Source organism: Panthera leo, chromosome E1 (genome assembly GCF_018350215.1).
Source record: "Panthera leo isolate Ple1 chromosome E1, P.leo_Ple1_pat1.1, whole genome shotgun sequence".
Classification (NCBI taxonomy): domain Eukaryota; kingdom Metazoa; phylum Chordata; class Mammalia; order Carnivora; family Felidae; genus Panthera; species Panthera leo.
Genome location: NC_056692.1, coordinates 34339382 through 34365468, shown reverse-complemented (window position 1 = coordinate 34365468; position 26087 = coordinate 34339382). Strand labels below are relative to the sequence as shown.

The 26087-nt window shown below is 39.6% G+C and overlaps 1 protein-coding gene across 14 annotated transcripts in view; it reads right to left on the bottom strand.

Moving 5' to 3' along the window:
• Positions 1-5931: 5931 nt before the first annotated feature.
• Positions 5932-26087, bottom strand: part of MBTD1 (mbt domain containing 1) — a 71731-nt gene continuing 51575 nt past the window's right edge. For 12 of the 14 annotated variants that reach the window (XM_042917300.1, XM_042917305.1, XM_042917299.1 and 9 more), the window contains 10 exons: positions 25771-25859; positions 25324-25558; positions 24650-24705; positions 24206-24310; positions 20530-20677; positions 19584-19666; positions 18961-19195; positions 18338-18415; positions 13992-14168; positions 5932-9160 (listed from right to left, as the gene is read on the bottom strand). In XM_042917300.1, the coding sequence (XP_042773234.1) occupies positions 9042-9160; positions 13992-14168; positions 18338-18415; positions 18961-19195; positions 19584-19666; positions 20530-20677; positions 24206-24310; positions 24650-24705; positions 25324-25558; positions 25771-25859 (1325 nt within the window). In that variant the 3' untranslated portion in view covers positions 5932-9041. The remainder of the gene's footprint in view (positions 9161-13991; positions 14169-18337; positions 18416-18960; positions 19196-19583; positions 19667-20529; positions 20678-24205; positions 24311-24649; positions 24706-25323; positions 25559-25770; positions 25860-26087) is intronic. The other 2 variants (XM_042917306.1, XM_042917307.1) reach the window with 1 other exon arrangement.

The following is a 26087-nucleotide window of genomic DNA, read 5'->3' as shown; positions in this document are numbered from 1 at the left end:
ACTCGCCAAGGGTGAAACGCGGACCAGTCAAGTCCAGAGTTACATCTTTGTTGACTGAAAACTGGGCGAGTTATGTCTGAAGAAATGGAAGTCTAAGGACATCTGTAAGAGGAAGATGATGCCCCTGCAATGCAGGTGTAAAAGAAACAATGTGGGGCGCCTGGGTGGCTCAGTCGGTTAAGCGTCCGACTTCAGCTCAGGTCACGATCTCGCAGTCCGTGAGTTCGAGCCCCGCGTCGGGCTCTGGGCTGATGGCTCGGAGCCTGGAGCCTGCTTCCGATTCTGTGTCTCCCTCTCTCTCTGACCCTCCCCCGTTCATGCTGTGTCTCTCTCTGTCTCAAAAATAAATAAACTTAAAAAAAAAAAGAAACAATGTATATAAAGCAGTTACGCTAGCGCCTGGCCCCTAGCGGGTACACAGGTTTCCTGCAACCCTGCCCTACTTCTTTCCGCTGAGGCGACGTGCCTGTTTACAGGGCTCTAAGCAGCGACTGGTTGGGAAATTCTTACTGCCTGCTTTTTAGGTTCATTTCGCTGCCACGGCACAGTTGAAAGATAATGCCTAATAGCACCCATCAGTATAAATGATCGCTGTGACGTGGAGTCTGGCTTAAAAATTGGAGGTTATGGGGGGTGCCTGGGTGGCTCAGTCAGTTAGGCATCCGGCTTCAGCTCAGGTCACGATCTCCCGGTCCGTGAGTTCGAGCCCTGCGTCGGGCTCTGGGCTGATGGCTCAGAGCCTGGAGCCTGCTTCGGATTCTGTGTCTCCCTCTCTGTCTGCCCTCCCCCGTTCATGCTCTGTCTCTATCTGTCTCAAAAATAAATAAAACCTTAAAAAAAAAAAAATTGGAGGTTACAGGAATATGTGGGTTTATGAATAGCTATGTTCTGTTAGGCAACTGGTGAAAGTTGATATGCGACTTGCATATAAAAGACTCCGTATTATTTAAGAAAATTTTTTTTTCCCCTCGGAGCGCCAGGGTGGCTCAGTCGGTTAAGCTTCTTTCTGACTTCGGCTCAGGTCATGAGCTCACTTTCGTGAATTTGAGCCCCGCGTCAGGTTCTGTGCTGACAGCTCGAAGCCTGGAGCCTGCTTCGGATTCTGTGTCCCCTCTCTCTCTGCCCCTGCCCTGCTCGCACTCTGTTTCTCTCTCTCTCTCAAAAATAAAGATTAAAAAAAAATTAAAAAAATTATTTTTCTGTATTCTTTTTGAGAGAGAGTGAGAGAGCATGAGCAGGGGAGGGTCAGAGAGAGAGGGAGACACAGAATCTGAAGCAGGCTCCAGGCTCTGAGCTGTCAGCACAGAGCCCGACGTGGGGTTTGAACGTGCGAACCGTGAGGTCATGACCTGAGCCGGAGTTGGATGCCTGACAGACTGGGCCACCCAGGTGCCCCATTGTTACTTTTTTTAATGCATATTGCTAGACTAGAAAACAATGACAAAAATACATTGACAGTTTGGTGCAAAAAATGTTACAAGTCAACGAGTTCAACATTTTCTAAATTATTTTTCAGTGTCACATTTAATGTTTATATACGCTACGTGCTCTCACTACATTAAGTAGAAGTTTGATTATTAAAGTTACAGATGGGACAGTCCCGAGGTTCAGCATTTTTTTTTTTAATTTTTTTTTTAACGTTTATTTATTTTTGAGACAGAGAGAGACAGAGCATGAATGGGGGAGGGTGAGAGAGAGGGAGACACAGAATCTGAAACAGGCTCCGGGCTCTGAGCGGTCAGCACAGAGCCCGACGCGGGGCTCGAACTCACGGACCACGAGATCATGACCTGAGCCGAAGTCGGCCGCTTAACCGACTGAGCCACCCAGGCGCCCCCCGAGGTTCAGCATTTTAATGTGTCCCCCGGTGATCCCTCTGCACACGGGCTGAGGTACTTGGATTAGCAGCAGCAGTTAATTATGGGCTTATTTTGTGTGAAGGCTGTTCTAACAACTTTACATCCATCAGTTTATTTACAGTCTTCACAACTCTTAGGAGGTTGGTATCCTCACTTTACGACTGAGGAAACGGAGCCAGATTACAGACTTAACCAGTAAAGGAGTAAGGTTTCAGTGCCGGCAGCTGGATTCGGACCCCACGCTCTTGGCCACTCTGCTTTACCTAGTTTTCCTTCCAAGTGACTCCAGAAAATTATAAGGTTGGAGGGTAACTGGAGTCAAATTTGGAGTGGGGAAAGCTGTGGACTTTACGGTGTGGACTTAAGGACTTACTTTGGTAGTGAATGAGAAAAGGTGGACTGTGGTGAGGGTAAATCCTATATACCAGCTAGGTGTGTGAAAGCAGTTAACTCCTTCAGAACCTTTTATGATTTCAGTACAACTTTTATTTGAATGTGTATTACACGCATTGTTTAAAATGCGTTACTTTAGGGGCCCTGGGTGGCTCGGTTGAATGTCCGACTCTTGTTTTTTGGCTTAGGTCACGATCCCAGGGTCATGGGATTCAAGCCCCACATCGGGCTCTGTGAGTGTGGAGCCTGCTTAAGATTCTCTCCCTTGGGGCGCCTGGGTGGCTCAGTCGGTTAAGCCGCCGACTTCGGCTCAGGTCACGATCTCGAGGTCCGTGAGTTCGAGCCCCGGGTCGGGCTCTGTGCTGACGGCTCAGAGCCTGGAGCCTGCTTCTGATTCTGTGTCTCCCTCTCTCTGACCCTCCCCCGTTCATGCTCTGTCTCTCTCTGTCTCAAAAATAAATAAACGTTAAAAAAAAAAAAATTAAAAAAAAAAAAAGATTCTCTCCCTCTCCCCTACTTGCTTGCCCTCTCTCTAAAATATATATACATATATATATACACACATATATATGTATATAAAACCTTTAAAAAACCAAAATGCTTTATTTTTTTCATCATAATATGTTCTTTAATCTCCACCCCTTGGTTCCCTCGTGCCCCCACCCACCTCCCCTCTGGTAACGGTCAGTTGTTGTCCAGAGTTGAGTCTGCTTCCTGGTTTGTCTCTATTTTCCCTCCTTTGCTTGTTTTTTAAATTCCACATTGAGTGCAATCATGTGGTATTTATCTTTCTCAGATTTATTTCACTTAGCATTATACTCTGCTCTATCCATGTTGTTGCAAATGGCAAGATTTCATGCTTTTTATTTATTTTTAAAGTGAGAGAGAGAGAGAGAGAGAGTGGGAGTGAGAATCTGAGCTGTCAGCACAGAGCCTGATGCAGGGCTTGATCCCACAAACCATGAGATCATGACTTGAGCCAAAATCAAGAGTCAGATACTTAACCAACTAGGCCACCCAGGCACCTCCCATTATTTTTTATAGTATTTTATTATTTTTATTTATTTTTAAATTAAAAAACATTTTTTTAAATGTTCATTTTAGAGAGAGTGTGTGTGTGAGCAGAGGAGGGGCAGAGAGAGAGGGAGACAGAATCCTAAGCAGGCTCCAGGCTCTGAGCTGTCAGTACAGAGCCCGACATGGGGCTCAAACCCATAAACTGTGAGACTATGACCTGAGCTGAAGTCAGACACTTAACTGAGCCGCCTAGGTGCCCCTATTAATTTATTTTTAAAGTTTATTTATTTTGAGAGAGAGCACACACAAGCGGAAGAGGAACAGAGAGAATCCCAAGCAGGCTCCACACCGTCAGCACAGAGTCCGACGCGGGGCTCAATCCCACAAACCGTGACATCATGACCTGAGCCGAAATCAAGAGATGCTTAACTGACTCAGCCACCCAGGCGGCCCTTTTTTATTTTTATGGCTGAATAATACTCCATTGTATTTATATATACACTATATTTTCTTTACCCATTTATCTATGGATGGACACTTGGGCTGCTTCCATAGTTTGGCAATTCTAAATAATGCCGCAATAAATAATGGTGCGTGTATCCCTTTGAATTAGTGTTTTTGTATTCTTTGGGTAAATACCCAGTAGTGTGATTGCTGGATGGTAGTGTAGCTTTTTGTTTTTTAAGTTTATTTGAGAGACAGAGAGAGGGAGAGGTGGTTCTAGTTTTAACCTTGAGGAGCCTCCATACTGTGTTCAGTGGCTGCACCAGTTTGCATCCCCACCAGCGCATGAGGGTGCCTTTTTCTCCGCATCTTCGCCAACACTTGTTTCTTATGTTTTTGATTTTGGCCATTCTGACAGGTGTAAGGTGATAGCTCATCGTAGTTTTGATTTGTATTTCCCTGATGGTAAGGGATGATGAGCATCTTTTCATGTGTCTGTTAGCCATCTGTGTTTCTTCTTTAAAATGCATTACTTTTTTACAGGGTTATTTGCTTTTTGTCAATAGGCAAACCCTATTTGGCCTGCTTGTGAGACCGGCCAAAGAGGGTTACGCCAGCCTCAGCAAGTCTGTAAGAGGAAATCCTTTACTGTTCTCCCTGATCTCACAAGGCTGGGTAAACAACACAGGGCTAAAAAGTTACTTATTTCTGGGAAACACTTGTTACTCTTAATGCATATGCTGGGCATAAAGCACACCAGAAAACTAGTTTCCTAAGAGGCTTAAAGAATAATATATATATGTTAAAGCTCATGGGACTGTAAATGAGAGCCAAGCTGGGAATTCCCATGTACTAGGCAACTATTCAAGCCATTTAAGGTAGAAAGCAGATACTGTTTTTCTTGGAATGTGTTCTAGATTTCTAAAGTGTGATGATGAAATTAACCCGGGAAGAGACTCAATCCATTATCTTACATCCATAAAATTCTCTGCAGCTTTTTTAGTAAATGTTGAGTAACTTACCGAAGAGACTGTTGGTAAAGGAGGGTGTCTTGCATTTCCTCTTCATGTAAACAACAAGAGCTAGCTGGGATAATTTTTAATTTTTTTTAATTGATTTTTTAAAAAATTTATATCCAAGCTAGTTAGCATATAGTGCAACAATGATTCAGTAGATTCCTTAATGCCCCTTGCCCATTTAGCCCATCCCCCCTCCCACAACCCCTCCAGTAACCGTTTGTTCTCCGTATTTGTATCTCTTTTTTTGTCCCCCTCTGTTTTTATATTTTTGCTTTCCTTATGTTCATCTGTTTTGTATCTTGAAGTCTTCATAGGAGTGAAGTTATATTTGTCTTTCTCTAATTTCGCCTAGCATAATACCCTCTAGTTCCATCCACTTAGTTGCAAATGGCAAGATTTCATTCTTTTTGATTGCCGAGTAATATTACATTGTATATATACCACATCTTTATCCATTCATCCATCGATGGGACATTTGGGCTCTTTCCATACTTTGGTTATTGCTGATAGTGCTCTAGCTGGGATAATTTATATACAGCCTAGGAATTCTGTCTGCTGTTGAGGTTAAGGGAGCTTAGAAAAAAGTCCCCCATGGGGCACCTGGGTGGCTCAGGCAGTTAAGTGTCTGACTTTGGCTCACGTCATGATCTCACCGTTCATGGGTTTGGGCCCCGTGTCGGGCTCTGTGCTGACAGCTCAGAGCCTGGAACCTGGTTCAGATTCTGTTGTCTCCCTCTCTCTCTGCCCCTCCCCCACTCACATTCTGTCTCATTCTGTCTCTCAAAAATAAATAAATGTAAGACTAAAAAATAATAAAAAATGAAAAAAAAAAAAAAAAAAAAAGTCCTCTAGCAAGCATGCCGAGGCTGAAACAGCATGTTCTAAAGTGACGAAACCTCCCTGCCGGCGGTCGCACTCCCCTCTGCCCATGCCATGCTTTTGCCATTTACCTATGAAATCCTGGCTCAAATGCAGCCACATCCACATATCCATCCATATTCTGTTCCTCCCTTGTCAGCTACCAGCAGATTCTTCCTCACTCATGTGCTTGCTTTCCCACATAGGGGCACAGGTTCTGGGAGGAAGGAACTGACCTCTCTCAGAGACCTGTGATTGCTTACAGAAGGCACTCAGTACTTTGAATAAAAAATGACACCCTTCAAAGACTAAAGCGTATTAAAGAACCGCTCCGATACGACTCAACTTTAACATTTTATTTTGTGTAAAAAAGGGCAAATTTAGTGAATTATTTTCATCTTGTACACAAAGTTATAATTTTAATGCTTTTCACATCCATGCTGAAAATTTGCAGTTTGGTAAAAATGAAAGGAACATAAGTTTCTCTGAAGGAATTTTTCACGCCATTATATACACTTCCTGAGAAAGTCTCAAACACTTTCTCAATGATCACAAGTTACCAAGAAAATAAAAGATTAAATTTGTACAGATATTGATCTATATATCAAATACATACAGAAATGATGTAAAAACCTTATGCAGTTTACTTTGACCTCTGTCCTCAAAAGATTTGCCCAGGGACAGATGCTTTTCTTTTGTATAAATGACTGTGGCTTTATTTAAAATATGAAAATCAAAGGAAGCAACCCAGTTTAATCACAGTATTTTTAAAATCCCTTCCCAATAGTAAAGGATCATTACCAAATATATAGCACCATAATACAAATATTGATGGGAGAGGGTATTCACATCACGCAAAATTAATATAATAAAAACAAACAAACACTGAAAACCCGTGTTAGTATCCGTAGAAGTTGTTGATAACAGCTTTAGCTTTCCTCATACACAGCAAGGAAAAGGTTAAAAGAGTTTAAACTACCAAAAATCCCCAAATAATCCTAACAGGAAAAAAATGAAAGCAAACCCAAGGTCAGCAGTACATTTTGAACCGTAAAAGAGAATGGGGCTATTGGGTTGTACGACTGGAGTTATGGCTAAGACACCAATCTCCTCTGCACTGACTTATTTCCTGTTTATCAGCGGCAGGAGTTAGAGCCTGAATGATGAGGAGGGCTTCAGATTGTGTTTAGGCTGCTAGGAAGTCCTTGCCAACCTTTAGCTGTTGGTCACGGGGTCAAGACAGGAAACACTTGGCGAACAGGTGGGAAATTCGAAAACACTCAGAGCCTGGTTTTGCTATATAATTGGAAGCTTACAGGACCTGGCTACAAATGAGCATTGTACACAACTCATTACCAGGCTCCAAATCAAATCCCTCCTGGGTTTCTCAGGTCCCTGCAGAGCCCCAAAGCCCAAGGTACTGGCAAAGCGCACCATGCAGCTGCTTCCTGTGCCCCTGTCACGTGTCATGGAACCAGAGCCTGAGAACGAAGATCGTGGTAAGCCCTGCTTTGGAAGTCTTCCAGGCTTTAAGTTTATGGGAAGATTCTTTAAGTTAAAGATTTGGGAAGTGTGAGGATGTCACATTTACAGTAGGTCCCTCTCAGTAAGGTTGTTTAAGATAAATATCCAGTAACTTAACAGCTGAATTCACATATATTTGACACGTGAGAATCAACCTGGCGTTGATATGATCTGCATTTATGCCCCTAAAGAGTCAGTATTAAGAAATGTTGACATGCGATTCCATACATTCTTACACTATAAAGTAACAAATTTTACTTCCAGTAGCAACTACAAAACCTTATGTTATTAACCCCTCTTGCATAGAATGAGGTAAACCTGTGCGTATTACCAATGCTATTTATTCCCAAAAGTAGAGCAATATTTTAGAAAATAAATTGCTGGTTTTTAATGTTCTATGCATTTTAAAATTCAAACAAAAATCTCACCTAAAATGGTCTCCTGGGGCTTTCCATTACCGTTTTTTTAAAGCATTCCATAGGCTGAAGGACTTTAGAGGTTAATCATTTTGATTAATTTCTAATTAGCCCTACCTATATTCCAGAGGAGATGGCCAATGTTACCACTCTGAAGAGGCCAGGCTAAGACCCAGAAGCACTTCTAGAACAGATGCAATTAATTCCTGAGAGTTTAGTTTATGAACCTCACTGGTAAACGCTAGAGCTCTCTCATTCAGTCACAACTCAGAAGGTCTGAAAAATGCAGAGAGCAAACCTTTCACCAATTTACCCTTGTATCCTTTTTTTAAAGGAAGCCATGTGAATTTTAAAATAGGGAATGTCTGAAATGGTCCAAATCAGTTATTATTGTTAAAATTAATTTTGAATACAATTAAAAGACAATTCATACTATATATATATATATTTATATTTATATATATGGAATTTTAAGAAAATTAAATTCTCTTTCAAATTAGTTTTCTAACAAATCCAGGATAGTTAAAAGCAGAGCTGGAATGATTTTGAAATCTAAACGGATTTTTGGCTTTAAACAACTCTGAATTTGATTCCACTGGTAATACAGCAGAACATCTGTTTTGGGGTGTGGTTATACCAAGTATCATCTAACTGATGGAGGGAAACGGTAGAGGCCTGACCAGAATCCCTCATGTGGGGTATCTTTAGTAAGGAAAATAAAATGAACTACGGACAATATTGCATTTTCCCCAACCCCTCGACATGTAGACTGAGATCCTGTATATCTTGTCAACCATTCCAGTTTAACACTTTAGTGTTAGGATAATTTTAATCTTTTTTTTTTTTTTAATTAAAAGAGAACATATAAAAGTATCCAGAGTTCTTCCAGTTTCATATAGAACTCCAAATAAATTTTCACAGAATGAAAAACATTTCTGTACAAACATTTAAAATGGGCTGCAATAAAATGCCAACAAGCAGAATTAATTACCCCTTCCATGATCCTATGTGGTGATGAACCCTCCCTGGGAGGGGGGTTCAGTTGCATATTTCTGCAGCAAAGGAAGCTGGAGATGTGACTGGCCTAACTTCTAAAATCCCAAAATCTCCCAACAGGTACCAAAAAGGTTCATTTGTAATGACAGTTCATTTGCATTTACAATTATATCCTTCTTTTAAATCATTTCCTTCAATCCTGCTACCTAAACTTTAATCTTACCAAAAAGTTAGAATTTCAGTTGTTAACAATGCACATAAATCCAAACTTGGAAAATATTACAAAATTCTTCCAAAAGCTTCAAATACAACACAAAAATTGTCCATCTTTATAAATTGAAAAATTTCCCCCCACGACTAAAATAGTTTCCCCACCCACCTGAAAAATCTGGAACTGAAATTTTCTATGTTTAGCAAAATGTCCCAGTGGAATAGCCCCGCTGTACAGCTCGGTTGATTATAAATCAGTCCTGTGTAAAACCCCTCCCCTCCCGCCCCTGGGTCCGGAGCCCGCCTCAGGGCTCCTGTTTGATGTAGAAGCTGGCAGAGCCATTGCTCTCCTGATCGGACGCTCCTTGGAGGAAATTATAATCCTCTCCATCTATCAACTCCTCCTTCAGCTGCAATGTAGTCACTGCATGAGAGAGATAAATGCGGGGGATGTGATTAAGCCTTTCTGGAAAATTCAGATTACTTTCAGTCTTCAGGTTCCACCAGCTTTATACAGTTAATAAGACTTCTTCATGTCTTCCGTAACTCTTAAAACTAACCCCCAGAAGTATGAACCTTTAATTCACTTTAATTCTTAAAATATATTGGCAGTTAAGAAAGTCCCAGAAAGGAACAATGCCGTAATCTAGACACTGCACAATGAACCTCTTCAATGAAGTGGTCAAGTTAATAGTGATCGCTGATTTGATGAGAATAATTTGAATTTTTCTTATAACTAAGTATTCACTTTTATGTCAATGTCTATACAACAGTGACGCATTTCTTGCATGATTCTGAACTCTAATATTTAAAAGAAGTGACGTTAATAAATGACTTCAATATAATCTTATCGTCTCCAAGGAGTACCTTCATTAAAAAGACTCCCTGTAGAAAAAAGATATAAATTTGGTAATAATAGTAAAACAGTATTATAAATAATATAAAGTATGATATCATCTATGATAGACATGTTATGTTTATACATAATTTTCATATTCATAAAAATAAGTCATAAATCTGATATTGGATCAACACCTATATTAAAACTGAAATCATGGAAAACTTGAACAATCATTTTAGGTAAAATAAAACTTTACTGACATCAGCAATGTGAAAATCATTGGTGCAAAATGGCTAATGATGGCAACAGCATCACCTAACAGCAGTACTGCCTGAGTCCTTATCGGAGGATCTGAGGACTTCCTTTTTTAAAATTTTAAGTAGGCTCCACGCCTAACATGGAACTTGAACACATGACCCTGAGACTGAGTTGCATGTTCTACCGACTGGGCCAGGCAGGTGCCCCTGATGACTTCCTTTTTAATGAAGACAAACCCAACAGTCTAGGCGGTCCTCGATTCATAAACAGGCCATGTTCTAGTAAGTCTTTATTTCTGTGGACAACTGTTTTTAAGTTTCTAGTATTTTCAGTGGGGTTTAGATTTCTTGATAGCCACTGAAGTCATGCTAGTCAGAGTCGTTAGGGACAGGAAGGCTTCTTTCTAATGCATGGGCAAAGATGAAGCAAAAATTGTCTTCTTTGCTGGGCCCAGCAGTGGCCTTGGGCAAAAACTTGAGGCTACTTAATACTGAAATTTTCCTTTTTTAAAAAAATAAATCCCTCTGAAGTTACTGTCCTTCAACACAATTATCCAGTAACTTCAGATTCCTCTGAATCCTTTCCTGGAGGTTCATGGTCTACCGTTACTTCCTACAGAACTCTCCTTCAAAAAATTACTTCCCTACTTTTTAAATAAAAATGGTCTCAGCTAGGTGCTAAAAACTAGTCTTAGTAACCACCAACTTCTCAGAAAGGTATTCAGGTTTCTTAAAGAAGTTACCGTTTAACCAAAACTGGGCTGGTCAAGCTCCAAATACTGGAAAGAATGGGTGGTCCTGTATGCTAACACACTGACTGGGATCCAATCCCACGGTGAGCAGTGCTCCCTTCCTTCTCCAATTTCTTCAGCACAAGGATGTGTTAAATCAGAGGTCACAAACTGTGTCCTTCCCACTCCCTCCTCCCATGGTTCTTTTAAATTTGACTGAATATTTGGAAGCAAGAGATTTCCCATTAAGACCCTGGAAAGTAGGGACACTTGGCCACAGACAGCCAGCTTTTCCAGGGGCTGTGGCTGGGGGAGCTGACTGCCAGCGCAAGCCTCCCTGGGCCGCGGTGCCTGCCACAATCGCGTTTGAGCAACGTGTGACTCCCACTCGTGCTGGCTGTGTTACTCTCTGAGATAACTCGTCTTCAAATCAAAGGTGCAAGTTTTGTTTTTTCCATTACGGATCTTTTCATTACAATTGGAACAAGACGATGTGCACATATATGGAATGGAAACTGGGAACTGCTTATACAGAAAGAAAAAAGTCCATTTATGAGAAGAATTAGGGCTCAGAGAGTATTTAGATGAACAGTAAGCCAACTGAGTTTACCTGAATCACTAACTAGATAGTACCACCATGTGGAACAATATTAAAATGGTTATATTTTTAAAGTCAAGTAGTGCAGTCACAGAAAAATACTTTCTTCCTGATCATATTTACAAAGATTAGTTTAAAAAATAGTGGTCTTTCGGGTGCCTGGCTGGCTCAGTTGGTAAGGCAATGGACTCTTGATCTCGGGGTGGTGAGTTTGAGCCCCACACTGGGTGTAGAGATTACTTAAAATAAAATCTTTAAAAGAATAATGGTATTTGATATCTTAATAATTTAAAGAATACTCTTTTGAGAGAGGTCAATTCACTTCATTTTACTTTGGTATTTGTTTTGGTAATGGTGTTAAAAAATTCAATAGTCCAAAGACAGAAAAGCGAATACACTAAGCCTATAATAACAGCAAAACAAACACCAATCAGATTGTTGGGAAACTCAAAGTAAACACGACTGTGCAGTTCTTCTTTTGCGTAATATAATTAACGATACTTTTATGGAGACTATCAAGAATATAATGGTTAACCTTTAAATCTAACCAACACATATTAATTGTTAAGGACATTTGAACAATACCATGAAAATAAATACATGGAAAAGAAAAAAAAAAAAACGAAACACAACAAACCATGTTTCATTAAAGGTGCAGTACCCACAATAAAAGGTTGGTTAAAACAGTATCTTGTTCTAGGATGATCAGATGGCTAAATGAATGAGAAAAGAGTTCCTGTGCTTCAGACCAAACGTTCCATTCAAATGGATGTTTGTTTTTTTGAAATGGGACAAAGGTAAGTCGAGATTCTAAAGCACATCCTGAAACTATCTGCATTTACTATAAACAACAAATTTCTGGAGTATGCTTCCACTCATGTTAAAATATGGAAATAATGTGCTTAAAAAAAAGTAACTCAAGAGAAAGGTGAAAGGCTCACTCAGATGTGGAATGCTTTGATGCACAGTCTGACGGTTTTCATGGAACCTAAAACAATGCCGGTCTGGTATCTTCACACGAATCATTTCTCCTTTCTAGGCCTTATACTCAATGAATGATGGATGAAATAAAATAGATCCTGTGGCTGAATGCGGCGCAAGTGCATTTTTCTAGCTCCGTTCTTAAAAGGAAGTCACTTTGCTGACTCTCATCACTAATATTTCAGGAGATGAACTAATGGAAATCCTATTTTCCTAGCTGGAAGTCCAGAAGTAATAAACTCTGAGTAGCTAATCAAACTGTAGCTTCCAGGTAGTTCAGATAGCAATGTAGTACCACAGTTTCACCAGAGTAAAATCACACCAAGTCCCACATGATGTGCCCCCAGCTCAGAAGACACTACAGACACCGGTGGAAGAAGGAAGTCACTTAGGAGACCCTGTGGTTTCCATCCCATGCATATACTCTTAAGTTCTTGGGTTCTGCCAATCCTAGAACTTAGGTTCTATTATACATGAATTAGTAACATCTTACAAAATGTGACACGCACCTTCTAAATTAGTCTAATTCTTAAAACCTGATAAAAATGCCAATAAATCCAACAAAACCCAATAAAAATTCAAACGTATTCAGAGCTCACAATATCTATAGTTAATTGCTTAAAGACTATTTCATAAATAACAAGGTCAAAACAAAAGAGACAAACAAGAAAAGAAACTGAAATGCTCGTTAGATAGACTTTAAATGTTTTTCCATTAAAGAGCAGATAAACTCATATTTGCAGTCCTCATCTACTTTTTATACAAAAGAGAGTAATTTCTTCTAGAAATAAGGATATTATTAGAGTGATCTTCAGAAAGACAGAGTAGGAAGAATGAAGATGACCTAATACCCTGGTAAGGAGACTAAAGCTAAAGAACGTATCTTAAAAATGGCACTCCTGTCCCCCACCCCCCAAAACCCCCAAGTCCCCCAAAACTTCAGGTATAAAGATATTACAAACAGAGGAGGAAGAAGAAGAAAACACAGCTAGGTATCAACACCCATCAGGGTTTTCAACATACAAAAGGCATTTTAAAGAATACAGATTAAATAAAACAAGGGAGTTTAAAAGCAATAATTAGGATATGGCAGAACATATGCCAAGGCTAAGACAACTCTGGCTTCTAAGTGCTCTCCTCCGCACTCCTGTCTGAGGTTCATCACACGCAAGTGAAACCTTTCTAGTATTTTATGGTGCTATGTTTGTTCTTAGCAATTACAAAGGGCAAAACATTTTGCATTCCTTACAAGCTAGTAGCTTCGCCAAACCAATTGAATTCAAATTAAATGTCACTTACTTAATCACTGTAAGTACATAAGCGTGAAATAATGGGAATTAAATTTTACTCAAATTCAACACCGAAATTACACAAGACTGTATTTCCAAGTCCATGTTATTCAACTAAGACTGTGGTAAATGTTACCACCAGAACCAAAATTCCATGGGAATGCAAAGCCTCATATTTGGCTCTGATTAATCAGACTGATCCCTAACGGTGTGCTTCTCCCCTGGTCAAGCTACATGCAATTCTGCAATGGAAAATGTTCAGCCATTTTAATGAAACCACGAACCAGGACATGCTGCCTCTCAATTCCACCAACTGGAATGATGAGCTTTCTCCTCATCTGAAGCTCAGAAGTGGTTTATAATAAAATAAAAACCCCTCCCTGATGACTTAACTTAGTGAAGTGACTACCAAGGACTAGTGAAGATGAAGTTTTTAGTTGAAAGAAAAATAAAAATTTAATGAGTCAGCATCTGTCACGCCAGACCATGCTTTGTCTCCCACCGCCCTGCCCAGACTTTCACCCCCTGTAGTACCTGAGGTGCTGACGGGACTATTACCTGTTTTGAGGCTGGGAATGAACTCTCGGCTAGTGCTGGGAGGTGGGAAGGCCTCCGGGGCTGTCTGTGCTGGAGGAGGAGTCAACTCTTCGTCACCAGAGAAGCTCCTCCGCACCCCACCTGTCATGGGCAGGCTCGACAAACTGACAGGCTTCTTCCCAACTGGCATCTTCCTCTCTAAATATCAAGTCAGACTAAAGTAAGCTTTTACTTACATGCGTGCTAAGAAAAGTGCAATATAACTAGGAAAGATTATGTTGCATAGGATACTCTGAAAAGAGAACCAACTATGCAAGGTCTGTGTTTCTGAAAACAAGGAGTGTGAGTGTGTGTACACGTGGGTGTGTATGTTGGGGGTGAATGGGGGGGGGGGGGAGATTATTTCTGGTCTCTGAGTCTGAGAGCCTGGTAATCCTGGTTCCTGACTCTCTTCAAAAAAAAAAAAAAGGATATACACACACGCTAATACATAAATAAATTTTAATACATAAAAAATATTATATATTTTATATAAATATAAAAATATTTATATATATATATATATTTTTTTTAAATGTTTATTTTTGAGAGAGAACATAAGTGCAAGTGGGGGAGGGGCAGAGAGAGAGACACAGAGAGAGAGAGAGAGAGAGAGAGAGAGAGAGAGAGGGGGTGGGGGGGGGGGGGGAAGAGAAGGAGACAGAGAATCCAAAGCAGGCTCAGAGCTATCAGCGTAGAGCCTGAGGCAGGGATCAAACCCATGAACCATGAGATCATGACCCGAGCCAAAGTCAGACGCTTCACCCACTGACACACCCAGGTGCTCCTCTGGTTCCTGATTCTTAAATCAATTTAAAAAAACACAAAGCACGGTGCCTGGCTGGCTGTCAATGAAGCATGCTGACTCTTGATCTCAGGGTCATGAGTGTGAGCCCCATGTTGGGTGTAGAGATTACTTAAAAATAAAATACTTAAAAAAATATAAAATAAAACAAAATGAACTACAGAGAGCATTTTGTGTGGGGAATAGCTGGCTAACTTCCTTCAAGAAAATTTTAGCTTGAGGGGGTTGACAATCCAACAGGAGAGAAAGAAGGTTTTAAAACCCGACTGCAGGGTAGCATTCCACTGCCCAGACAAGGCCAAACACTGGCTTTCAGGGAGAATCAGTTGAATAAATGCAGTATCCAGGTGGCAGGATTGTACTGATATGAAATGTGCTCCCCTACCTTCTGGTTTACAGTCTAGTCTTTTAGATAACACTTGTAATTCTTACACTGAAAACCATTTCTAAAATATAAAGCTCGTTGCCCGCAAGTACTTAAGCAATCTAATATCTTCTGAAACGCCCTTTTGATTATAGTTTTCCTAAGCAAACATAAGCCTTCGAAGACTTATACAATGCTTTCACCAGCAAAAAAAGTACACTAAACTTTGCAAATAGTAAACCACCAACATATTCCATTAGTCAGGTTGAAAGCTAAAGGATACTTACATATCTCTGGGACTAGAAATTATACCTGTTTTCTTACAGAGTACACAAATGACTCAGGCAAGAGCAATCAGAACTTAGGCTTCATGAAATCAGGGCTACAAGATAAATCTAAGTTACACAGTACCTCCTATGTAAAATGGTCTGATAACTAAGCTAGAAGTAATCGCAAGTACACATTCAACTTGCAGCTGCCAAACCAAAATCATGTGCAGCAATCGTTTAGGCTTTTCCTCATGTCCCACACACTCGCAAGTTAAAACGCAAGGAGGTTCTCCAACTCTCTCCTACCTATAACAGCCCCTGAAGATGGTTCAGAAATTAGTGCTGGGTTTCCTGCTCTAGAATTACTAAACCCTGAAAAAATTAAGGCTTTTCAGATTGGACAGATCACATGCATACAACGGTCTATATGATCCTCTTGGCAGAACATGACTCTATTTTCTAAAAGCACTAGAAGTTGTCCCTCTATAGAATGAACACAGATCATTACAAAACAAGCTAGAACAATGAAGCCAACCATCTATTTCTGTTTAAAAAAAAAAAAAAAAGACCAAACAAAAACACAACACTACCAAAGAACACACTGATGGAGGATTTTCAGGACAAAAAGACCAAAGAGCTAGAAGATGAAACCACAGAGCCATAAGGAATCTGTAGGCAAATTTAAAAACAATAGGGTTTGTGGCCAATCTGCTGTTGACATTGCATATGCAATGGACAAATTAGGTTCATGGACCCCAAAATCTTTCTTATTGGGGCAAGTAAAGTTTTGTGGGAAAAATTTCTAATCAACTATCTGGTGAGCATTATAAAAAAATAAAAGGAACAGAGAGTACCCTCACAATGAAGACTGCTTCTTCTTCATTCACATGGCACTATATTCCTTATCCTCAATTCCAAAATCCACAGTTTTTCTGTAAAACTTTGGCAACAAAACCAGATCTCACTTGGTGATACTATTTATAATCTTTATTTGGCCCACTTAATGTAAACATTTACATATATTTTGTCTCAGAAAATGTGCCAGAGTCTGTAAGCAGTGTTACATAATATATGCTACATACTACACTTCTTTTCTAAAATCTGAAAAATTCTGAATTCCAAAACACATCTGGTCCCAAAGGTTTCTAATAAGGGACTGTGGGTTTATAGTCCTTTTCCTTCATATGTCCAAAGGACAAGTTAAAGGCATCAAAGATGATGCCTTTGCATTCAATATTGCTCTCAATATTGAGAGCTCTTGCAATGTTACAGTTAAAGAACATGTTATACATTTAAAGCTAAATTCCTTTTTCCAGCTAACCCAGAAATGTGGTACTATTAAATGTCACTATAAACTGGCATACTGATATCACTTCATTAGTTTCTTACTTCTTCCCATGGCCCATTAATCCAAAATAATTAAACCCCGTAAGCTGGAAACAAACCCGCAAGAGTCACAGTGAGGGAGGTGTGTGAATTGTGTACCCAGTGCTCAGAAATTAGTCCTAAAAATTATATGTCACGTAGCCACGGAGTAATAAATGTTTGTAACACCTTGGGAAAAAAATTCTGAAATCTCTCTCAGTCTTGTCCAATAGAAAGTGAGGAGACAGGCCAAAGCAGGCTGTGCTATCCAATCTCACAGAAAGCTTAGGGATCACATGTGCTATGGTTAGTCCACTGACAAAGCTGCCTTGTGAATTCTTCCTCATCATTTCCAGATATGTTGGGGATCGCTTCCATCTGCCTGTCTGGCAATGCTCTCTAAAGTTCTTTTAGGTGAATATCAAACATGGCAAGCAGCTAGTGGGCAAAATAACTATGGGCAAATGGGAAACCTATACCTCTAATATAAAAGAGAGTGCGAGAGAAAGGCCTGGAGGTTATCCCTGTTGAATCTGACTTGGGTTCCATGCCGGGAGGACATGAGAGCGCCATGGCAGTGGGTGGGGAAAGTTTGTAGTCCCCAGTGAGAAAGGAATTATACATAAATGACGATAATCAGAAAGTAAGGGTATATTTGGTTCTTCATGCTGCTTCAGTCTCTTGGTTGTTAATGAGACAGATTAACACTTATTTGAACATATGGCAAGTCAGCTTGAAAAATCTGTTTTAGTTTTAATCCTCAAACATACTTGTTACTTTTAAAAATATCCTTACATAAAAATAATCTGATCTCAGAACGAAATATTCCATGACAAGTTTCGTGAAGAGAAAAACTTGTGGTTTCCTATGGTGGGGGACTTTGAAAAGAATCATATCTTTAGATATGATTAGAGTTATCAATGTTATCAATAGAGTTATCAATATCAGTATCAGAGTTATTAATAGAGTTATCAACTCATATGAATAGAGTTATCAATATATTTTATTATGTTATTTTGGCTATTAATGGCCATAATCATTCACTGTAAGGTAAAACATAATGTAGAAAACACACTTTAAAAAAACATTCTTAAGCCTGACTTTGTTAGCCATCAACTTGAGTTTTATGTAAGTCTCATTCTAGAAAGATTGTTTTGGTTTATGAAGGATGGGTTTCCTAGGCTCCAAGTCTCTTGTAAGTATCAAGCATTTATTTTTTTAAAGTTTAAAAAAAAGAATTAATTTTCAGTAGGTTTGCATATTATTTTAAGAACTACTTGTATTCTCTTCTTTACCATATAGGTTTTAAAATATGATGGTAATCATGTTTCTTGTCAACTAAAACATAAGTGTTTCTCATTACTGAAAAGGTTTGCCTTTTATGGCATACTGCACCTTTAAGCATAATTTACATAATGCACAGTCATCAGCTCTCGTATGGTATATTCGTTTCTGTGCAAGAAAACCATGACCCCAACTGGTTAATAACTTAGAAAATGTATATAAACACCATGTGGTGACCCACTTTTCTTATGTCCTTTGTATTGCTGGGACTTAGCCTTTTTCTTCTGTTTTGATGAACCTGATTGGCTTTCTCTTGATGCTGAAAAATAAAAGGGAAAATTGGTACCAGATAAGCACTGCAAGCATACAACTCTAGATACAACTTAGATAGATTATCTTTACCAAGGCCATTATACTTATAAAAGTACATGATGCTTTGAAAATAAGGGTGCTTGTTCCTGTAAAACCCATGATACCACAGATTCCACTACTTAATCAATAAGCACTTATTTTATATATATATGTATATATATATACACACACACACACACACACACACACATATATGTATACCAATAAATTTTAGCTTATACTTTCAAACTCGTTAAAACAAGTCTAATTTGGTGGGTGCTCTTACTGTCGTGTCTCTACAGTCATCATGTAACCGACTACTGAGTTCACACTGCCATGGTACTCATGGTCTGATTCTGGGATATTGTTGGTGAATCTTAAGATCTTACCTGGCAACCAATCAGATAAAGGAATATTCTTGTCCTGTGAGCTCACAAGATGATTTATGTGAAATAGTCCTCTGGAGAATTGCTGATTTTTACAAAAGGACACCTTTTCTGTATACCAACTTACACTGTGATGCTGGAGGCTGTAGCTGATATCCAGTTAATTGACACCACCCTACAGGATAGAGGTCAGGGGACTCACAGTCTACCCATTGATCATACTCTTCTTCCCATCCATCAAAATGTATCCTCAAGAGACGATGAATAATTCGAGTGACTGTGGCTACACATATTAACCGTGGCTCCATGAGATCTACTGCTTCTAATTTCATTCCTACACGAAATCCGTGATTTGGAACATCCTGACATGGAGAAGCACAACAGGAACACTGGTGAGAAGAAGTATGCCCGAGTCCACCATCACTAAGAAACAAAAGCAGCGACGGATCCAAATAACCTAATTTAAACCAAAAAAAAATCGCAAATTCTTCTCTAATTATTAAAGCATGTGAAGGTGAAGCATTTCAGAACTAGTCAGGAAATGTATTAATTTCTGTTTTACTCAGATTAAAAATGAAGCAAAGTTTGAAAACAAGCTTCATTTCCTAGGTAAAGAAAATATATTGTTCTGTTTATACTAATCTCCATTAAGAAGTTCTAATATAAAGCAAACACATTTTGACCAACAATGATCTGCATTCGTGAGGCATCAAAAAAATTCCACATAATTATGCCATTATTTAAATTTACCTTATTAAATAGTTTTACTGGTGCTGCAATGGAGCCAGTTTCCCTGAGGTAGTCAAACCATTTAAAAGGAAGTTTTGTGTAACCTGAAAAAACACACCTGATTTAACTGGCAGTTCATTTAAAATTACCATCATATTAAAACGTAGATATAAAAGGTTAACTCAGTACACACTAAAATCTTGGGACTTTAGATTATATAATAAACTTTAACTCTTGCACTCACATTATTTAATGCAATAATTCCTCCATGTTATAAGGATTTCTTCTTTTTCTAGACAGACACAGGTGCACCTACTTACCCAATGCAAGAGTGTCTCTCTCCTGTCTACCAGAAGAATTATAAACTTTTGCTTTTGTAATCCTACGCTTAGGATAGTCTAGCATTTCATACATCACAGTGATATTTTTCTGCTGGGCAAACGCTATTTTATAGGCCTCTGTTTTTAGTTTTCCCCCCTTCTTTTCTGAAGAGAAAAACCCAACGCTCAGATACTGAAATTAGGAAAGTCACTAGTTAACACTTGAGAGCTATTTAAGGGTATGCCTTTAAAAAAAAAAAAAGCCACATGGTATTCTAAAGATGGAAACTTGCTTTCCCTCAAAGGCTTTAGCCTGTATCTATTTTTAAAAAACGTTTATGTATGCCATAACCTACATCACCATCTCCACAGGGCTCGAGAATACCAATTCATATTACAAAATGTACAGATACACAGGAAAAATTCTATACTAATATAATTTATCAAAGGTAGCTAGAATATAGTGCTTTATGTGTGTAAAGCACCCCACAGCTCTTGTTATGTGTATGTATGTTTGCATACAGGAACACATGTAATATGTCCACACAGCAAAAAAAAAACCCAGGGCTGTGTTAAATGATGTAAATAGATACCACGTAAAAAGAAGGCAAGGATAAAGACCCAGCGTTCACATTAGGATGAAATACCTCTAGGTGGAGTAAGTTCAATCATGTTAATTTCACAGAAACCAACAGGGAAAATAGAAGGGGAGGTTGCGTGATAACAGAACCAGTCAGATCCATCTGCTGCTTCTGAGCCATCGATCCCAATCATCAGGAATCCGTCAGCCAGCACCTTTCAAATTAAGAGAATTTCAAGTATTTGAAATTAGACACCACTATTGTAAAAGTGATCCTTTAAGTGACACTCTACAAGAAATGAAAATCTACCACATAACGGTCTCCTCACTGAATTACGCTAGCAACTCGAACGGGAAGAACCTATGCGGACTGCAGTGTGCACCAGCAACAAAAGCAGGGTTACACAGAGTGACCTCAGAGGTGTAGGAAAAGCGGTGCCTTTGCGGATGGCTGAGGTGCTGGCTGCTGTGGCCCATGAAACAGGGCTGAGTGCTCCTCTCCGATTTAACCGTCTAGTCTCAGCGCGGCTCTGCTTCCTACTCAGTAACTCTACTCCTTTCCTTCTGATTTCGCAGAGGAGTTTTTCCAAACCTTTTCTACCTTCGTCAAGCTTTCACTTTCCCTCTCCTATGCTACAGATACCCACGCTCCCGTATGACAGAAACGAAGGCCACCCCGTGCAAGGGTCCCCATATTCCTTCTTTGGCACCCCTGACTATTTTAAGAGGTAGTACCCCACCCCACAAAGTAACTTTTCCATCTTGTGCTATTACCACTGGTACCTGGCTCCAAAAACACTATCTTGTATAATCTAACGTCTCCCAATTTTCATTGCATTAAAAATATTGAAAAATATTTAATTTTGAAACAGTTCACACTTACAGAAAAGGTACAAAAATAGCACAGTGAACTCCTATATACTTCACCCAGAGACCCACTTCAAGGTTTATACTATGTAACTCTTTGTAGTCTGATTTCTGTCCTGATCCTGCTAAAATGCCAAATTTCACTAGTGACCTAGTTTGTCAAATCCAGAGCCTTTCTCCCAACACTTATCCTCCTCAAACCTCAGCCTCCCTGAAATATCTGATATCCACTGACTACTCTCAACTTTCTGCGACGTTTTTTCCCAGACTCTCATTACATTACAGTCTACTGCCCGACCTTCTCACCTCTTCTGATTGGTGAGGCTTCTTTTGGTAGTGTCCTTTCACATCCAATCCTTACATTTCTGATATTAGCCCTTTTCTCTCTGTTTTGCTGAGATCACCCACACCTAGTGCTTCAATAACTGACCTCTACACCCACAATTCCTCCATTGAAGTCAGGAGTTTGTCTCCCTTGCAGGGTCTCAGTCCTGCCTTTTCCCTGAGTGCTGCACACGCCCTCTCAGAGTCCATGCAGGCTGTCAAAGTCACCTTCAGAGGTAAGCAAGCACCAGACCCCACAACTCCCCTTAGTGTTAGTTCCTCTCTCTGTGCCATGAATTCTGTCTCCACTGCACTGTTTGAGATCACTGCTTTCAGGCTTCCTTTTCGGACATTTCTCCTCTTACACAGTTTAACTTTCCTGTGTTATGACCTCTATTCACGCCAGAAAGCTTCTCCAACTCACCTGTTCACCAGAGAAAGCTCAGATGGTCCGACCGAGTATTCAAAGCCTGCATGCCTGGTTCTAAATCATCTTTTAGTCTCTGCCCCCAAGTGCCTTTTTTCTAGTGGTTTCTATTCAAAGCCTGCATGCCTGGTTCTAAATCATCTTTTAGTCTCTGCCCCCAAGTGCCTTTTTTCTAGTGGTTTCTACTATAGTGGATGTGTATAATAACTTCCTCTTCCAGCTTAACAGCTCTGCCTATCCCTTTGGCAAGAGCTACCTCCATTCAGCACGGATTCTTTTTCCAAATACAGCTGACTGGGCTGGGGGCTAGTATCTAACCTTTAGGGGACGAAGCCAAAGGCTGGGCTCAGCTAGAATCTCTCGCAGTAATTACCATTAACAGACATAGAGGCTATTGTCAAATCATGGGTCAGAACTGGACCTGAAAGGCTGTGATACAGGATGGAGCTAGCAGCCACACAGGGAGATGGAGTGAGAGGAACACCAATCACAAGAGTGAAGGAAAATGGCAGAGACTCAGAGCAGGAAAGAGGTGGGACAAAGAGGCCCCAAGAGTTGGGGAGAATAACACTAGGTTTACAGCTTTCCAGTTCTTATCCCTGTGTCCTTGCATGTCTGTCTGTGAGACTGCCATGTCCTTAGGGTAACTTTCTTAGAGCTAACTTGCATGGGTCTCTGTTCCTGATGAAAGAAAAGCCTTGACCACCATACTCAGTATGACTTGTTTGATGTGTATTGTACGAACGACTCAGTCTCTTCCTAAACCTGGCCTGTGCTTTCCTATCTCGATGCTTTTGTGCACATTCTCTTTCCACAACAGTTTCCTCCCTGCATCTCTGCTGGGCTGTTTTTCCCAACCTACAAGGTGAAGTTTTCAAATAGCCTCCCTTCTATAGAGCTTTCCCTGATTCTCTGAGACAATGTGCCCTTTTATGTGAATCCCAACAGTATTGTGTACATGTAAGTCATAGTCAATCCTGTATCAAACTTATTTTTATGTATCTTACCTTGTTCTACAAGACTGTAAGCTTTTTATTTAGAGTCCAAACCAAACCTAGTGTGGCGAGCATGAACTAAGTAATTCCCGCACGAAGTCTGACGCTCTACTCACTGGACGCTTCATTCTCATTTCATGGAACAGAGCATGGCATAATGGACGGGTTCCCAAACCTGACTGTCAGAATCACTTAGACAACTTTATCATTTTTAAAACAAATACATTATCCTGTGTAATACTTCTTGTGATTCCGCTCGAGTAGGTCTGGAGTAGGTCTTGGAAATCTATGTTTGAAATCATACCAGGTGACTCTGATCACTGGGTCAGGTAAAGAGGAAGAACAAAAACTTGGAGCCGGTTTGGTCTAGCTGTGTGACCTTGAGCTCAAGTGCCTGGGACACGGCAGCAACCATAACTGTTTTTAATTCTTTTGGCTCAAGGCTTTAAACTGTGCTGAATGCAAATCACAATTTAAGCTCCACCCTTATATAGGTAGACTCTGGACCAGTGGTTCTTAACCATGGTGGAACTGGAGAATTACCTGGGGACTTTTAAAAAATGCCAACGCAAGGGCCCCCCACCAGACTGATGAAATCGGAACAGGGTGGGGTAGGCATTTAAGAAGTCTGGTCACCTGTATTTTTTTAAGTTCCCCAGGGTGTTCTGATGCCTACTGAGAACTGAGAACCACTCTTCTAGACCTTTTCATAAACGCAGCTTCAGAAGAGAGAAAAAAAGAAGAAGTAAAGTACTACCAAAAGAAGAAAAAAGGCACAAAGGGAAAAACAGTAAACTGAAGATAAATTTGGCCTTGTTGCAATTCTGTGTTGGAGTAGCTTTGACCAGAAGTAATTTAGATAAATATTCTTCCTCTAACTCAGGATACATATTTCCATAACTAGAGGCAGCAGACTCAAGATGACAATCTTGACAACAAGCTACGTAGAAAGAGAACCACTGATAAGAGAACTGAAATTTATTTCAAAATTACTACCAACCCTCTCCCCAGTGAAGATCCAGATACATACATTTTATGTCAAAATGAGTATGTTAAGGGCCTCCTTCTCCTATTACCTTAAACCCGGTTCTTACAATTGCATTTCTATACTTTAAAACCTATTGTCTTACCTTTCTAATAGTCGCGACACATATTGTGGAAAGATTTAATGGGTCTATAGCTTCCAATTTCATTCCTTCCTTGAACCATTCCCCACTCTGGTCTACTTCTTTTACCTAAAGAATTACATGAAAGCACATCGGCTGTTACAAATGTTATCATTTTAATAATAAATATTACCACTTTGAAAATGTTTACCAGATGAAAAAACCAAATGCCTTCTCCTACCTACCTAGTATTGTAACTCAAACCTCCGTCGGAGGATAGAGAGAGTTCAGGCAAATGGACAGAATTTAAGAATAATTATAATCAATAGTTGTGACACCTATGGATCACAAGGTCTTAATCCTTTTAAGTGAACAAATGTAATTGTGATTTCCATAATGTTAGGAAAAAACCCACAACCCTCTTTCAAACCTAATTTACAAATGAGGGTTCTTATAAAAACTTCTTACCTTAGCAAATAAATGTGGTGGTGTATCAAAATGTCCATCCTGTTTCTTTGTAATATCTACAAGGAAAAGTTACATACTAATCTGTCAGCATTTGTGAGAAGACCAAAAACCACGTTTCTTTGAAGGTTTCAAACTCACAAGGTATGTATATTCTAAAACATGGCAGAAATACATGCCTTCTACATTTATGGTGAAAAATAATTCTTTAATAGAATGCTCTCTTCAGAGTACATGTGCTATGAAATACGCTCAGCCAATTAGAATGCTTGCAATTCCCTAGTGAGGGAATCACAGCTTCAGAAGTATGTTTTAATGTGTTCAGTATTAGGTCTAACCACATATAATTTTGCTATTTTGATTAAAACTGAATGCAAATGGAAAGGCTACCTTTGGATCTTCCAAATGGGCTGGATAAGAAAAGTAGAAGAGAACAAAATGTAGTTGTGACCAAAAGTGCATTATATTTTAATTGAGAACAAATGGAAGGAATATAAAGGAGTTAGCCGGGACACTCATATTCTGGTGTGAACATCCCCTAATTAAGGTAGAATAAGCAGCCCAGACAACTAGAATGCTATTTCGGATCTTTGCTATTCTGTAAAGAAAGATAACCACGGTAGTACAATTCAGCCTCAATGATGTTTTCAATAGGCGGGCTTGTGACAGGTGCTTACCAGATCTTTTGAATCGATGGCCTATGCTTCGAGACCAACCAATATGATGGATTAACGGGCTGTGCATATGGCACCAGAAGTCATCTGTTCTGTCTTCACTTTCTTCGTACACTAGTCTTAATCTTCCTCCGATGACACTTTCCACCACTGCCACTCGTGTGCGACACAAATGCCTCTTGTCAACCACTTCTACTCTCATGCAAGGTTTGAAAGGATACTGCATGCTCTCTGAAACCTTAAACAAAAGCAGACAAAAACTGTTCGGAATTCATGACAGAACTCTACAACTGATTTCAATTTTGTACCATTAAAAATACTGAGTGCACTCGATATTTAACTAGATCATCTGGCTCACTAAATGAAAACAATTCCTTTAAAAACTTCCAGGCTATTCCTTTTCAGAGCTCTCAATTGACACTTCAGTCCTTTCTAAGATCCTGTCTTTACCTTCTGTGAGAAATCGGGAGGAAGTGTTTTGGCACCAGTAAGTCGTTTCACTAGAAAAGCTTTCCAGTTTGTATACTTATGCTGAATAGCTAAAACAAAAGAAATAACCAGTTACACTTTAGCAAAGAGCAGAATTGCTTCATAAACTATTTTTAAAAAAATAACAATTTCCCCCTGCAATTCAGAGCATTAAGGTTATGAAGAAAAGTCACAAAAATAAAGAAAACGAGCATGTTTTGCCATCAGAGAAGTTACTTAAAACCAAAAATGATTACTTTAATTTCTGTATCACTTGAATGTTACTACGTGTGACACTG